The 14,218-nt window shown below is 43.3% G+C and overlaps 1 protein-coding gene across 1 annotated transcript in view; it reads right to left on the bottom strand.

Annotated features, from left to right (window-relative positions):
- Positions 1-14,218, bottom strand: part of C5H7orf31 (chromosome 5 C7orf31 homolog) — a 65,858-nt gene that overhangs the window by 20,056 nt on the left and 31,584 nt on the right. The window contains exons 4-6 of the mRNA XM_040433998.1: positions 12,229-12,258; positions 11,967-12,142; positions 6,910-6,998 (exon numbers count right to left, since the gene is read on the bottom strand). Coding sequence (XP_040289932.1) covers positions 6,910-6,998; positions 11,967-12,142; positions 12,229-12,258 — 295 coding nt within the window. The remainder of the gene's footprint in view (positions 1-6,909; positions 6,999-11,966; positions 12,143-12,228; positions 12,259-14,218) is intronic.

Raw genomic sequence — 14,218 nt, 5'->3', positions numbered from 1 at the left:
CCCCACATTAAGTGGATATCATCGGCTCCCACCTCATTGCACTTATTACATTTAAATACCTTGGTCTTGTAGAATTTCATTAATTTAGCTGGAGTATAGTATAACCTATCAGCCAGATTAAACTGAGTTAAACGATGTGCGGGATTTAGGGAAGTTCCTCTAATCTCTTGATATAAATATTCCAAATCTTCCTGATCTAACTGTATTACCGTCCCTTCCCAGATTTTTCCTTTAATAAAAGTACCATATCTTATCCGATTTTGTATCGCAATTATATTATATATTGTCGATATTTTACACTTTTCAATAGGTAACCCTAAGATCTTTTTTAATGAGGCTGGGAGTTTCCCTATACCCTGGATATTTCTTATACTTGATTTTACCACATGTGTGAGTTGGATATAGTAAAAAAAAAATCTCTGTCTTGGAAATAAATTTTTTGCTTTAATTCCTGAAAGCTTATTATTTGATTATTCTGGATTATCTGTCCTGAATGTAAATATTCCGTAGTTTACCCAGATCTTTTTTTCCAAGTTTTCAAACTCATTAAGATAAATATTATTCCATATCAGGGTGTCTTGATTGAATCTGGTATTTTCCCAGAGGTTTCCAATGGCCAACCAGATGTTTTGCATAAACTTTAAAGTAGGAGATGCATTAAAACACCCCTGGGAATTGATACAAAGCCTCTAATGTTTGGCATATCCTATGTTTTAAAAGGCTTTTATCAATATTACCCACTATGGATCTATATGGATAATCGGTGCACTTTACATCGATTTCGGGGGCCCGTTATGGAGATAGGTGTAGGTTACAGAGGTGGGACCCGCACATATCCTAACATTGGTGGCATATACTAGTGATATGCCAACAATGTCTAAAGGTGTTCTAATCTGAAATCCTGACCTACTTTTCACTCCACCTGTAAAAATTGTGAAGCTCACCAAATGTTGCAAAATTTGACTAAATGTCAGAAAAAAAGGGAACCAAATATCACATGTTGGCATCTCTTGTGTCATTTTTAGGCCACAAAACTGGCGTAGCAGACATGACAAATGTCCCCCTAGATTATCTGATAGATCCTGTACTGCCGGTTCTCCTGGCAGGCTGCTGTTTTCTTGGCTGCAGTGGTGACAACATGTCAACAACATGTGACTGCTGCAGCCAATGACTGGCCTTTTCAGTGCACTGCTGAGGCTGGCCCCATAACTAGTTCAGCTGACAGCTAGCCTACTTGATTCCTATATAAGGGCTCATGCACATGACCATTGGGTGTTTTGCAGTCTGCAAAATACTGGCTGTGCGCATTCCGCATTTTGCGGAACGGAAGGGCCGGCCCCTAATTGAACAGACTTATCCTTGTCGGTAATGCAGACAATAATAGGGCATGTCTGCTTTTAGGCGTAAGCTTAGAGAGCCATATTTGCTTCATCTGTTGGTCTTTTGCCTAGTATTTATTAAAAGTCGCACAGCACTTCATGAATTAGACTAGGTGTATTGCTTTCAGGGCTCATGCACACAGTCATTGTCATTTTAGCGGTCTGCAATTGCGGATCCCGGCCATGTGTGTTCCGCATTTTGTGGAACAGAACATCCTGCCCTCTATAGAACAGTCCTATCCTTGTCTGTAAAATGGACAAGAATAGGACATGTTCTTTTTTTTTTGCGGGGCCATGGAACTGACATACGGATGCGGAGAGGATATGGTGTGCTGTCCGCATCTTTTAGGGCCCCGCGGAAGTGAATGGGTTCGTATCCAACTCGCAAAAAATACGTATCGGATGCGGCCCAAATTAGTATGCGCATGAAAAATTTGTACAAATGAGCTTTGATTAGGTGCATGTCTCCATGAAAGTGCGACTTTTAATGCAATTTCTGCGCACTTCACCGCTCAAAACTGACTAAGAAAAGTACAGCAGCCCTGGAATGGAGTACAAAGTAGGCATCATGCACACGACCGTTGTGTGTTTTGCGGTCCGCAAATTGCGGATCCGCAAAGCACGGATGGCGTCCGTGTGCGTTCCACAATTTGAGGAACAGCACGGACAGCCATTGATATAACTGCCTATTCTTGCCCGCAAAAAACGGTCAAGAATAGGACAGGTTATATTTTTTTTGCGGACCACGGAACGGAGCAACGGATGCGGACAGCACACGGAGTGCTGTCCGCATCTTTTGCGGCCCCATTGAAGTGAATGGGTCCGCATCTGAGCCGCAAAAACTGTGGCTCGGATGCGGACCAAAACAACGGCCGTGTGCATGAGGCCTGAGACTGCTTTTGCAACAAAGACGCACCTAAATAAAATAGTTGCAAAAGTTAGAAACGTCTGAATTACTGTAGTCTAAAAAAATTATAATTGGCGAATGAGGCGTAAATGCATCCACAACAGGCACAATTTCAATAGTAAATGCGATTAAAAAAATAAGACTGTCTAAAACTGCATTTTTCTGCCTAAAAACAGGCGCAGACACTATAGTAAATGTGCCCCACGGTATGATTCACAAGGCGCACTGCAGGCGATCCATGAAACTGAAGAATGTTGCTGGTCCACCAATACTGGTTGGGGCTATAAGGAAACATGACACCAGCACCATAAAATGTACAGCTGACGTGTGATCTCTATAGTAACTGGAGGCAGGAAGGAAGGGGGAACTTTCGGCACTTCCACTTATGTCTTATTATCTGCTGCATGCACTTTGGAGCTACAGACAATTCTCAGAGACACATGTTCTGCTGCATATAGTGAAATTGGTAGAGAAAGGTCAATTGCATCTAATTACAGGAGAAAAACGGGCCTCACATAATGCCTCATGCACACTGCAATCCGCAGATCCGCACAACACGGATCCCTGCTGTTAGCATGTTGCCCCCCCCCCCCCCCCCCGTCTGCAATAGGTTATGTTCTATTTTTTTTTACAGGGCTGCAGAACGGACTTACGGATGTGGACAGCACACAGTATTGCTGTCCGCGTCTTTTGCTGCCCTATTGCGATGAATGGGTTCGCATCCGATCAGAAAAAAAAAACGCAGATCGGATGCAGACCAAAACTGCGGCCCTAAAAACCACTACTGAAAAAAACCTGACCATTAGGCCTCTTTCACACGGGCGTGTCCGGATTAGGTCCGGATGCGTCCCGGGGCATTGCGGCAAACCTGCGCGAGTAGGAACGCAATTGCAGTCAGTTTTGACTGCGATTGCGTTCCGATGTTCAGTTTTTATCTCGCGGGTGCAATGTGTTTTGCACGCGCGTGATAAAAAACTGACTGTGGTACCCAGACCCGAACTTCTTCACAGAAGTTCAGGTTTGGGTTAGTTGTAGTGTAGATTGTATTATTTCCCCTTACAGGGCTGCATTCACATGTCCGTGGTGTGTTGCGGACCCGCAAATTGCGGGTCCACAACACACCAGCCCGGCACCTTCACAGAAATGCCTATTCTTGTCCGCAAGCTGCGGACAAGAATAGGACATGCTCTATCTTTTTGCGGAGCTGCGGACCCAAAGATCAGGGCCGCGCACCGCAAATGCGGACAGCACACTGTGTGCTGTCCGCATCCATTCCGTCCCCATAAAGAACGAATGGGTCTGCACCCGTTCCGCAAAATTGCGGACCGGATGCGGACCCATTTTGCGGACGTGTGAATGGAGCCTAACATGGTTACAGAATACAGAATGCATAGTACAATAGGGCTGGAGGGGTTAAAAAAATAAATAAAAATATAACTCACCTTAATCCACTTGCTCGCGCAGCCGGCATCTATTTTATCTTTAACTGTGAGCAATAGGACCTTTGATGACGTCACTGCGTTCATCACATGGTCCATCACATGATCCATCACCATGGTGATGGATCATGTGATGAGCGTAGTGACGTCATCAAAGGTCCTATTGCTCACAGTTAAAGATAAAACAGATGACGGCTGCGCGAACAAGTGGATTAAGGTGAGTTAAATTTTTTTTAATTTTTTTTTAACCCCTCCAGCTCTATTTTACTATGCATTCTGTATTCAGAATGCTATTATTTTCCCTTATAACCATGTTATAAGGGGAAATAATAATGATCGGGTCCCCATCCCGATCGTCACCAGCAACTGTGCGTGAAAATCGCACCGCATCCGAACTTGCTTGCGGATGCTTGAGATTTCCACGCAACTCCATTCATTTCTATGGGGCCTGCGTTACGTCTTCTATAGCCATGACGGATCCGTCTTGAACACTAATGAAAGTCAATGGGGGACGGATCCGTTTTCTATTGTGCCAGATTGTGTAAGAGAAAACGGATCCATCCCCACTGACTTACATTGTGTGCCAGGACGGATCCGTTTGGCTCCGCTTCGTCAGGCGGATAGCAGAACGCTGCAGGCAGCGTTTTGATGTCCGCCTCCAGAGCGGAATGGAGACTGATCGGAGGCAAACTGATCCTTTTCCATTCAGAATGCATTAGGGCAAAACTGATCCGTTTTGGACCGCTGAACCAATCTCACAAACAGAAAGCCGAAATGCGAGTGTGAAAGTAGCCTAAATTATAGAACATGTCCTTCTTCTTCACGAGAATAGCTCTTTCTGTTGATGGATGTGAGAAAAATATGGAATGCAATGGAAGGTATCTGTATTTTGCCGATCCGTGACACCGCTGTGTGCATGAGTCCTTACAGGCTGTCACATTTAGGGTCAGTACACACACAGTTTTTTGGTGGCGTTTTTGTGCATTTTTGCAGTTTACGGGGCCCTTCACCCACAACAGTTCCATTCACTGAAGAAATCCAGAAATTCACATGATTTGCGCCAAAACAACCCCATTCAAATGAGTGGAACCGATTTTCAAATCAATCTGCTGAGTGTGAAGGCACCTTCACAGGACGTGGATTCCCATGTGGACAAACCTCATGTGGTCTTTGTGGATTTGTTCTGCACGGAAATCAACCTGCTGCGCAGATTTCCAAATCCTCAGCATGTAAATTATGTTTGCGGATTTAGCTGCAGATTTCACTTTGCAAATGCTGAAAAGGTATGGATCGGCCGCAGCAAGCAAGCATGAGTAGACGGGGGCCCCATTCTCGTGATCGGTGGAGATCCCAGTGGTGGGAACCCCACCAATCTAATGGTCGTCTTCTATCCCCTAACTTGAAATGACTGGAATACCCCTTTAAACTACAGGGTGGGCCATTTATATGGATACACCTTAATAAAATGGGAATGGTTGGTGATATTAACTTCCTGTTTGTGGCACATTAGTATATGTGAGGGGGGAAACTTTTCAAGATGGGTGGTGACCATGGGGGGCATTTTGAAGTCGGCCATTTTTAATCCAAATTTTGTTTTTTCAATAGGAAGAAGGTCATGTGACACATCAAACTTATTGGGAATTTCACAAGAAAAACAAAGGTGTGCTTGGTTTTAACGTAACTTTATTCTTTCATGAGTTATTTACAAGTTTCTCTTTGTTTACAGCCATTGACATGTTGCGGAGGTTAACACGTCAGGTGCAGATACAAATTGTGTTGATGTCTGGTGAACGCAGTAACCGGGTCATTGCAGCAGATTTCAATGCAAGACACCCTACGAGACCACCCATCTCCCATGCTACAGTTAGCAAACTGCTTGCTAAGTTTCGTGAAACTGGTTCAGTGTTGGATTTGCCAAAATGTAGACGCATGAAATCTGTCTCTAATGAAGAAACATCAGTGGCTGTCCTAGCTTCATTCAGCAAGAGCCCACAGCGTAGCACTCTCCACATGTCACTGGAGAGTGGCATTAGTCGAACATCCCTTCGGCGGATATTAGCTACTCACAAATGGCACCCTTACAAACTCCAGCTACTGCAGCATCTCAACGAGGATGACCCAGATCGGCGCACTGAATTTGCAGAATGGGCAAAACAAAAATTGGAACAGGACCCTCAGTTTACGCAGAAGATTCTGTTCAGTGATGAGGCAAACTTTTATGTGAATGGTGAAGTTAACAAACAAAACCACCGCTATTGGTCTGACACTAACCCACATTGGATAGATCCCTCCAAGACTGTTGGAACAAAAAAATTGATGGTATGGTGTGGTATATGGGGTACAAAGATAGTGGGGCCATTCTTCATCAATGGAAACCTCAAGGCTACTGGATATGCGAAATTGCTACATGATGATGTGTTTCCCTCTTTATGCACTGAAGCTGGCACGTTCCCTGAGTTTTTCCAGCAAGATGGTGCACCACCACAATATGAGTGTCAGGTCCGAGCATTCCTAGATGAACAGTTTCCTGGAAAGTGGATTGGTCGTCGTGGGCCAGTTGAATGGCCCCCAAGGTCTCCCGATCTGACCCCCTTAGACTTTTATCTTTGGGGTCATCTGAAGGCAATTGTCTATGCTGTGAAGATACGAGATGTGCAGTACCTGAAACTACGGATACTGGAAGCCTGTGCTAGCATTTCTCCTGCGGTGTTGCTATCAGTATGTGAAGAGTGGGGGAAGAGGGTTGCATTGACAATCCAACACAATGGGCAGCACATTGAACACATTTTATAAGTGGTCAGAAACTTGTGAATAGCTCATGAAAGAATAAAGTTACGTTAAAACCAAGCACACCATTGTTTTTCTTGTGAAATTCCCGATAAGTTTGATGTGTCACATGACCCTCTTCCTATTGAAAAAACAAAAGTTGGATTCAAAATGGCCGACTTCAAAATGGCCGCCATGGTCACCACCCATCTTGAAAAGTTTCCCCCCTCACATATACTAATGTGCCACAAACAGGAAGTTAATATCACCAACCATTCCCATTTTATTAAGGTGTATCCATATAAATGGCCCACTCTGTACATTAGAAAGTGACAGCTGAGATCGAATTGGTTGTCATTTTTTGACGCCCTTGTAATCAATCCTAATAGATTCACACATGATATCCATTGCTACTTACATGATAGTATCCGTCCTGTCCTGGCCATGTGAGTGGCAACTTTTGAGCTTCAGAAGTAATGGTGACTATCTCATGCCTGTATGGATTACCTGATAAATAATCACAATTTACTGTATCTCAGTTTAGTCATATTATAGAAAATACCCCAAGTATTTAAAATCACACTGGTATATAGATAACAATGAGCAAGAACAGACCTGCCAGCAGAAAAATTTCAAAATCTCTAAGCTGCATTCTCTCCTCCAGCTACAGGCGGTGTCCTACAGTCGTGGCCAAAAGTTTTGAGAATGACACAAATATTAGTTTTCACAAAGTTTGCTGCTAATCTGCTTTTAGATCTTTGTTTCAGTTGTTTCTGTGATGTAGTGAAATATAATTACACGCACTTCATACGTTTCAAAGGCTTTTATCGACAATTACATGACATTTATGCAAAGAGTCAGTATTTGCAGTGTTGGCCCTTCTTTTTCAGGACCTCTGCAATTCGACTGGGCATGCTCTCAATCAACTTCTGGGCCAATTCCTGACTGATAGCAACCCATTCTTTCATAATCACTTCTTGGAGTTTGTCAGAATTAGTGGGTTTTTGTTTGTCCACCCGCCTCCTGAGGATTGACCACAAGTTCTCAATGGGATTAAGATCTGGGGAGTTTCCAGGCCATGGACCCAAAATGTGAACGTTTTGGTCCCCGAGCCACTTAGTTATCACTTTTGCCTTATGGCACGGTGCTCCATCGCGCTGGAAAATGCATTGTTCTTCACCAAACTGTTGTTGGATTGTTGGAAGAAGTTGCTGTTGGAGGGTGTTTTGGTACCATTCTTTATTCATGGCTGTGTTTTTGGGCAAAATTGTGAGTGAGCCCACTCCCTTGGATGAGAAGCAACCCCACACATGAATGGTCTCAGGATGCTTTACTGTTGGCATGACACAGGACTGATGGTAGCGCTCACCTTTTCTTCTCCGGACAAGCCTTTTTCCAGATTCCCCAAACAATCGGAAAGAGGCTTCATCGGAGAATATGACTTTGCCCCAGTCCTCAGCAGTCCATTCACCATACTTTCTGCAGAAGATCAATCTATCCCTGATGTTTTTTTTGGAGAGAAGTGGCTTCTTTGCTGCCCTTCTTGACACCAGGCCATCTTCCAAAAGTCTTTGCCTCACTGTGCGTGCAGATGCGCTCACACCTGCCTGCTGCCATTCCTGAGCAATCTCTGCACTGGTGGCACTCCGATCCCGCAGCTGAATCCTCTTTAGGAGACGATCCTGGCGCTTGCTGGACTTTCTTGGACGCCCTGAAGCCTTCTTAACAAGAATTGAACATCTTTCCTTGAAGTTCTTGATGATCCTATAAATTGTTGATTGAGGTGCAATCTTAGTAGCCACAATATCCTTGCCTGTGAAGCCATTTTTATGCAACGCAATGATGGCTGCACGCGTTTCTTTGCAGGTCACCATGGTTAACAATGGAAGAACAATGATTTCAAGCATCACCCTCCTTTTAACATGTCAAGTCTGCCATTTTAACCCAATCAGCCTGACATAATGATCTCCAGCCTTGTGCTCCTCAACATTCTCACCTGAGTTAACAAGACGATTACTGAAATGATCTAAGCAGGTCCTTTAATGACAGCAATGAAATGCAGTGGAAAGTTTTTTTCGGGATTAAGTTAATTTTCATGGCAAAGAAGGACTATGCAATTCATCTGATCACTCTTCATAACATTCTGGAGTATATGCAAATTGCTATTATAAAAACTTAAGCAGCAACTTTTCCAATTTCCAATATTTATGTAATTCTCAAAACTTTTGGCCACGACTGTACATTTTATTGCTCCTGAACCCGGCCATTGGGCTCCAAACCACAGATAATGATAATAGCATTAACTGTGTGGCCCATTAGGGCATATAGGCCCTATAATGAGGGGTGCCCTGACAGCTGCTCTGTCATATATGGGACAGCTGGCCTCATACAGTATGTGCCTGGTATGGTATGTTCCTGGGGTGCCCAGCAAAGCAATAACTGCTGCAAATTAGAAGGTATCTCCCCAGCGGCACATGGAAGAAGGAAGTTGGGCTTTCTGCCAGTCAGTGTAACATTTGAGCATGGAGCTGATATATACAGTCAGGTCCATAAATATTGGGACATCGACACAATTCTAACATTTTTGGCTCTATACACCACCACAATGGATTTGAAATGAAACAAACTAGATGTGCTTTAACTGCAGACTTTCAGCTTTAATTTGAGGGTATTTACATCCAAATCAGGTGAACGGTGTAAGAATTGCAACAGTTTGCATATGTGCCTCCCAAAAGTAATGGGACATAATAATAATCATAAATCAAACTTTCACTTTTTAATTCTTGGTTGCAAATCCTTTGCAGTCAATTACAGCCTGAAGTCTGGAACGCACAGACATCACCAGATGCTGGGTTTCATCCCTGGTGATGCTCTGCCAGGCCTCTACTGCAACTGTCTTCAGTTCCTGCTTGTTCTTGGGGCATTTCCCCTTCAGTTTTGTCTTCAGCAAGTGAAATGCATGCTCAATCGGATTCAGGTCAGGTGATTGACTTGGCCATTGCATAACATTCCACTTCTTTCCCTTAAAAAAACTCTTCGGTTGCTTTTGCAGTATGCTTTGGGTCATTGTCCATCTGCACTGTGAAGAGTCGTCCAATGAGTTCTGAAGCATTTGGCTGAATATGAGCAGATAATATTGCCCGAAACACTTCAGAATTCATCCTGCTGCTTTTGTCAGCAGTTACATCATCAATAAATACAATAGAACCTGTTCCATTGGCAGCCATACATGCCCACGCCATGACACTACCACCACCATGCTTCACTGATGAGGTGGTATGCTTAGGATCATGAGCAGTTCCTTTCCTTCTCCATACTCTTCTCTTCCCATCACTCTGGTACAAGTTGATCTTGGTCTCATCTGTCCATAGGATGTTGTTCCAAAACTGTGAAGCTTTTTTTAGATGTCGTTTGGCAAACTCTAATCTGGCCTTCCTGTTTTTGAGGCTCACCAATGGTTTACATCTTATGGTGAACCCTCTGTATTCACTCTGGTGAAGTATTCTCTTGATTGTTGACTTTGACACACATACACCTAACTCCTGGAGAGTGTTCTTGATCTGGCCAACTGTTGTGAAGGGTGTTTTCTTCACCAGGGAAAGAATTCTTCGGTCATCCACCACAGTTGTTTTCCGTGGTCTTCCGGGTCTTTTGGTGTTGCTAAGCTCACCGATGCGTTCCTTCTTTTTAAGAATGTTCCAAACAGTTGTTTTGGCCACGACTAATGTTTTTGCTATCTCTCTGATGGGTTTGTTTTGTTTTTTCAGCCTAATGATGGCTTGCTTCACTGATAGTGACAGCAATTTGGATCTCATCTTGAGAGTTGACCGCAACAGATTCCAAATGCAAATAGCACACCTCAAATGATTGGGATAATAAGGGAATAACACACACCTGGCCATGGAACAGCTGAGAAGCCAATTGTCCCATTACTTTTGGTCCCTTAACAAATGGGCGGCACATATGCAAACTGTTGTAATTCCTACACCGTTCACCTGATTTGGATGTAAATACCCTCAAATTAAAGCTGACAGTCTGCAGTTAAAGCACATCTTGTTCGTTTCATTTCAAATCCATTGTGGTGGTGTATAGAGCCAAAATGTTAGAATTGTGTCAATGTCCCAATATTTATGGACCTGGCTGTATATACTGTTCTTTATGCCATAAAATCCACAATCCCTGTGGTTTTCCTCTGTATCCATGTGTAGTCTACAGCTTGATTGACATGGAAATGATATAGAGTCTGCAGTAAACAGTTCTTGTGTTTTTTGCAGCACAAGAAGGTTCGGCTGCTTGTTATGGGATTGCTTCTTATGCACACAGCCATATGTATTTTGTTGGATTAATTATTTCTGTGTTTTGCAGACCACAAATTACATATGGTCCTGTGTATGAGGCTTTCAAGGGGTTTTCAAGGCTTCTGATATTGACAACCTATCCTCAGGATATGTCATTACTATCTGGTCAGTGAAGGTTCAACACCGCACCGACTAGCTGTTCCCTGCAGCCTGTGGTGCTGGAGCTTGCATTTTGAACGACGTGCAGTAACCTGGCACTACAGCAGCTACTACACTTTGAGTGGAGCAGGGAGCACAGCTCTGTTCAAAGTGCTAGTTCCAGTGCCAGAGGCTGCAAAGAACAGCTGATTGTAAGGATGCAGGGCGCTGGACCCTCACCAATCAAATATAAATGACTTACCCTGAGGATAGGTCATAAATATCGGACGCTTGGAGATCCCATTTGAATAACTAATATTGTTTCAACAAACTTTGTATAAATCAATGGTACAAGTGAATATAAGAAACTTTGTAATATATCTTATCACAAAAAGATGCCCTTTTCTCCAACTTCTTCTCCCCTCCTGCACTGACAATGCTCTCTCAATTCACTGCTAAAATCCATCTTGAGAAATGGACTATTGCTGACTGAGGGATCAGGTTTTATGCATCCCATAGAAGTCTGGGAAAATTTACAATTAGAGATGGAGGCTGGGGAAACTGGTGAAGTCATCCCCTGTCTACAGAATAAGGGATAACTAACTGATCATGTGGGTTCTGACTGCAGGGACCCCCACATATCCCATGAATGGGGATCCCATGTTCCCGTTCTGATGGTGTGGCAGGCCAAGTATGTGCCCTGCTGCTCCATTCATTCTCTATGCAACCTCCAAAGGAGTACAGTACGATCCTGGCTACTAGTGCTGCATCAATGGTCAATTAAGAGACACAGCGATACTGCTGAAAAGGTATGGATGGGCTGCTGCTGGCAAACATGAGGAGAAGTTTCATGGAGGGGAGGGGGCCCAAGATGAACTTTTGCACTGAGGCCAGTAAGCCTTTAGTTACGCTCCTGAGTGAAAGCAGATCTGAAAATTCAACCAGTAGTCAGACTGGTGGTTGCTATGGGCCACCAGTCTTTGCACCATTTTTCTTGTATAAGGTCCAATGTATCCAGCACTGGTTGAACATACAGTACCTTTAGTTTTACGCAAGACGACGGTGGGGTAACCACTTGCTGCCGTTTGTGGATGCAGTGGAGTGGGACACCGTGAAGGTTCTTCTGATGGTGTGCAGCTGGGGAACACAGCATACTTGGATATGTGGGAATGATATGGATGTTCTGCTGGGAAGTCCTCACAGATTTGTTTGTCACTGTGTTATAAGACATTACATAAGCTCAGTTCTCAGTCATTTTTATAAAACTTTACAGACTGGCTTATATTATATTTTTTGCTTACCTAATAGAAGCAGCCGGCGGTTTTGGATACCTGTAGGAATAAAATGTGTTCATATTGTATGATCTTCCACTGTTGTACAAAGAGACCTGCTATACGTTACTATAGTGATACAAGGTTTTACATAACGTACTATTGCAGTTAAAATTCAGTCTGGCTTAAATTATAGTTGTATTTATATATAGTTGTCAGGTGGATACAAAATCACTTGCATATTTGTCAGTACTAGGAAAATATTAACTGAACATATTATGTAATTACTAGATTCTGAAGGGTTAACTCGTAATATGCCTTGATATGAAGTCAGTGGTGGAAAAAGACTGAATCTAAAGAACATCTGTCAGCATGATCAACCCTATTAAACCAGGCATACTGTGTGGTAGGGTTGGTCATGCTGATAAAAACAATACCCTATGACTATCTGTGGCCCCATTGCAGAGAAACCTGCATATTTATTCATATGCAAATGACCTTACTGGAGCACCTAGGAGCTGGCCAGAGCCCTCAGAGCACCAGTTATTTTACACCCTTTCAGCTTTAGCTCCTCCCTCCTCTCCTGGATTGACAGGGCTAGACATCTAGTCCTGTCTTTGTGCCTGCTGCTCTCCAAGCGCTGAGACCTGTCTCGGTGCTTGCCCAGTGGGTCTCTTACTGCTCTCCTAGAGCCGAAGCCTGTGATCTTGTGTCTGTGCTGTATCTCCCAGTCTTGGTGCAGGGGAAGGAAAGCGGTGACATGAAAAAATAGGTATATGGGACAAAAAGATGCAGTGTACGCTAGACAGATAAAAATTCAATTATGAAACCAGAGAACCCATTTAAGTCTTACCAGTCTCTAACTTTTTGTAGAAGTTAGACAATAAAGGCTTTCATATTACACTATATGTGGAGAACTATACCTTTAAATGAAAGTGCCATACAGCACCACATAAAGTGCCTATGGGTCCTTGAGCAGCACTCTGACGTGTTCATGAGTTCACACAAATACCAGTTTCAAAGGAAGCCAAATAATTTACAAGTACTTTTTTGTGGTGTGGAAGGAAACGGAAGCAAGATTGCTTAGGAAGAACATGTAGACATTCCCATGGTGACCAAACATATATTACCCTACAATATGTCCTTCAAGAATGTTTTCGTCCGTGAATGGATTCCAAAGATCCAGAAATGCAATATCAGGGATATTCAGGTTATGGCTTTCTAAATGTGCACATCCTCACGGACATATGAAGTTAAGACTGGTAAAGAATGTGACAAAGCTGCGTACAGATATAAGTCAATAAATGGGTCCCGTTCTTTAAGCAAAAATATTTAGAAAAATAATCGAGAACCCTTAAAACTATGAATTTTATTAATACCTTTAAAAAGACCTATACTGGTCAAACAATACACATATAACCCTAGATGAGATAGAAATTGGTCCAGGATTTGGTAGATGATGGGGAGTCAATCGTGCCCAGGGACAATACTATCCCTGTTAGGTTCCTGATTAATCCTCAGCCCAGAGGCATCACCTGATGGTGGTGACCCTTCGTCCCCGTACCTATCCTGGATTACCCTAATTAGCCCTAAAAGAAGTACCCTGTCACCCCAACGCGTTTCCCCCATTCATAAGGTTCATCAGGGGGCACATAAGACGGTTGCTCACACACAACACAAAAGTGGGCTAGTGAATAGATGTGGGGCTGGTGGATACATATATACCTGTAGTGGGATTGATCCACTCAAGGAATGATACATATATATGTCCCGCTGACAGGCGTCCAGCCCCACCGATGTCCAGGATATCTACGGACGTGGTCCATTGTATTTGGTTGCAGGAATGTATACAGGGGTAAGTATATAAGGAGAAGAGAGCAAGCCAATCTCATCAGGACTGATGGAGTTTATGTAAGTTTCCCTTTGTGCAGATGCCAAACCGCCACAAGATTCTCTTGACAGATTCTGAAAATTGTAAATTCTGTGGGGCCTAAAACGCCAGTCGAAAAAAATAAAATAA

Source organism: Bufo bufo, chromosome 5, assembly GCF_905171765.1.
Source record: "Bufo bufo chromosome 5, aBufBuf1.1, whole genome shotgun sequence".
NCBI classification, from domain to species: Eukaryota; Metazoa; Chordata; class Amphibia; order Anura; family Bufonidae; genus Bufo; species Bufo bufo.
Note: the sequence above shows the minus strand (reverse complement) of the source record. Positions and strands in the feature narration are given on the sequence as shown.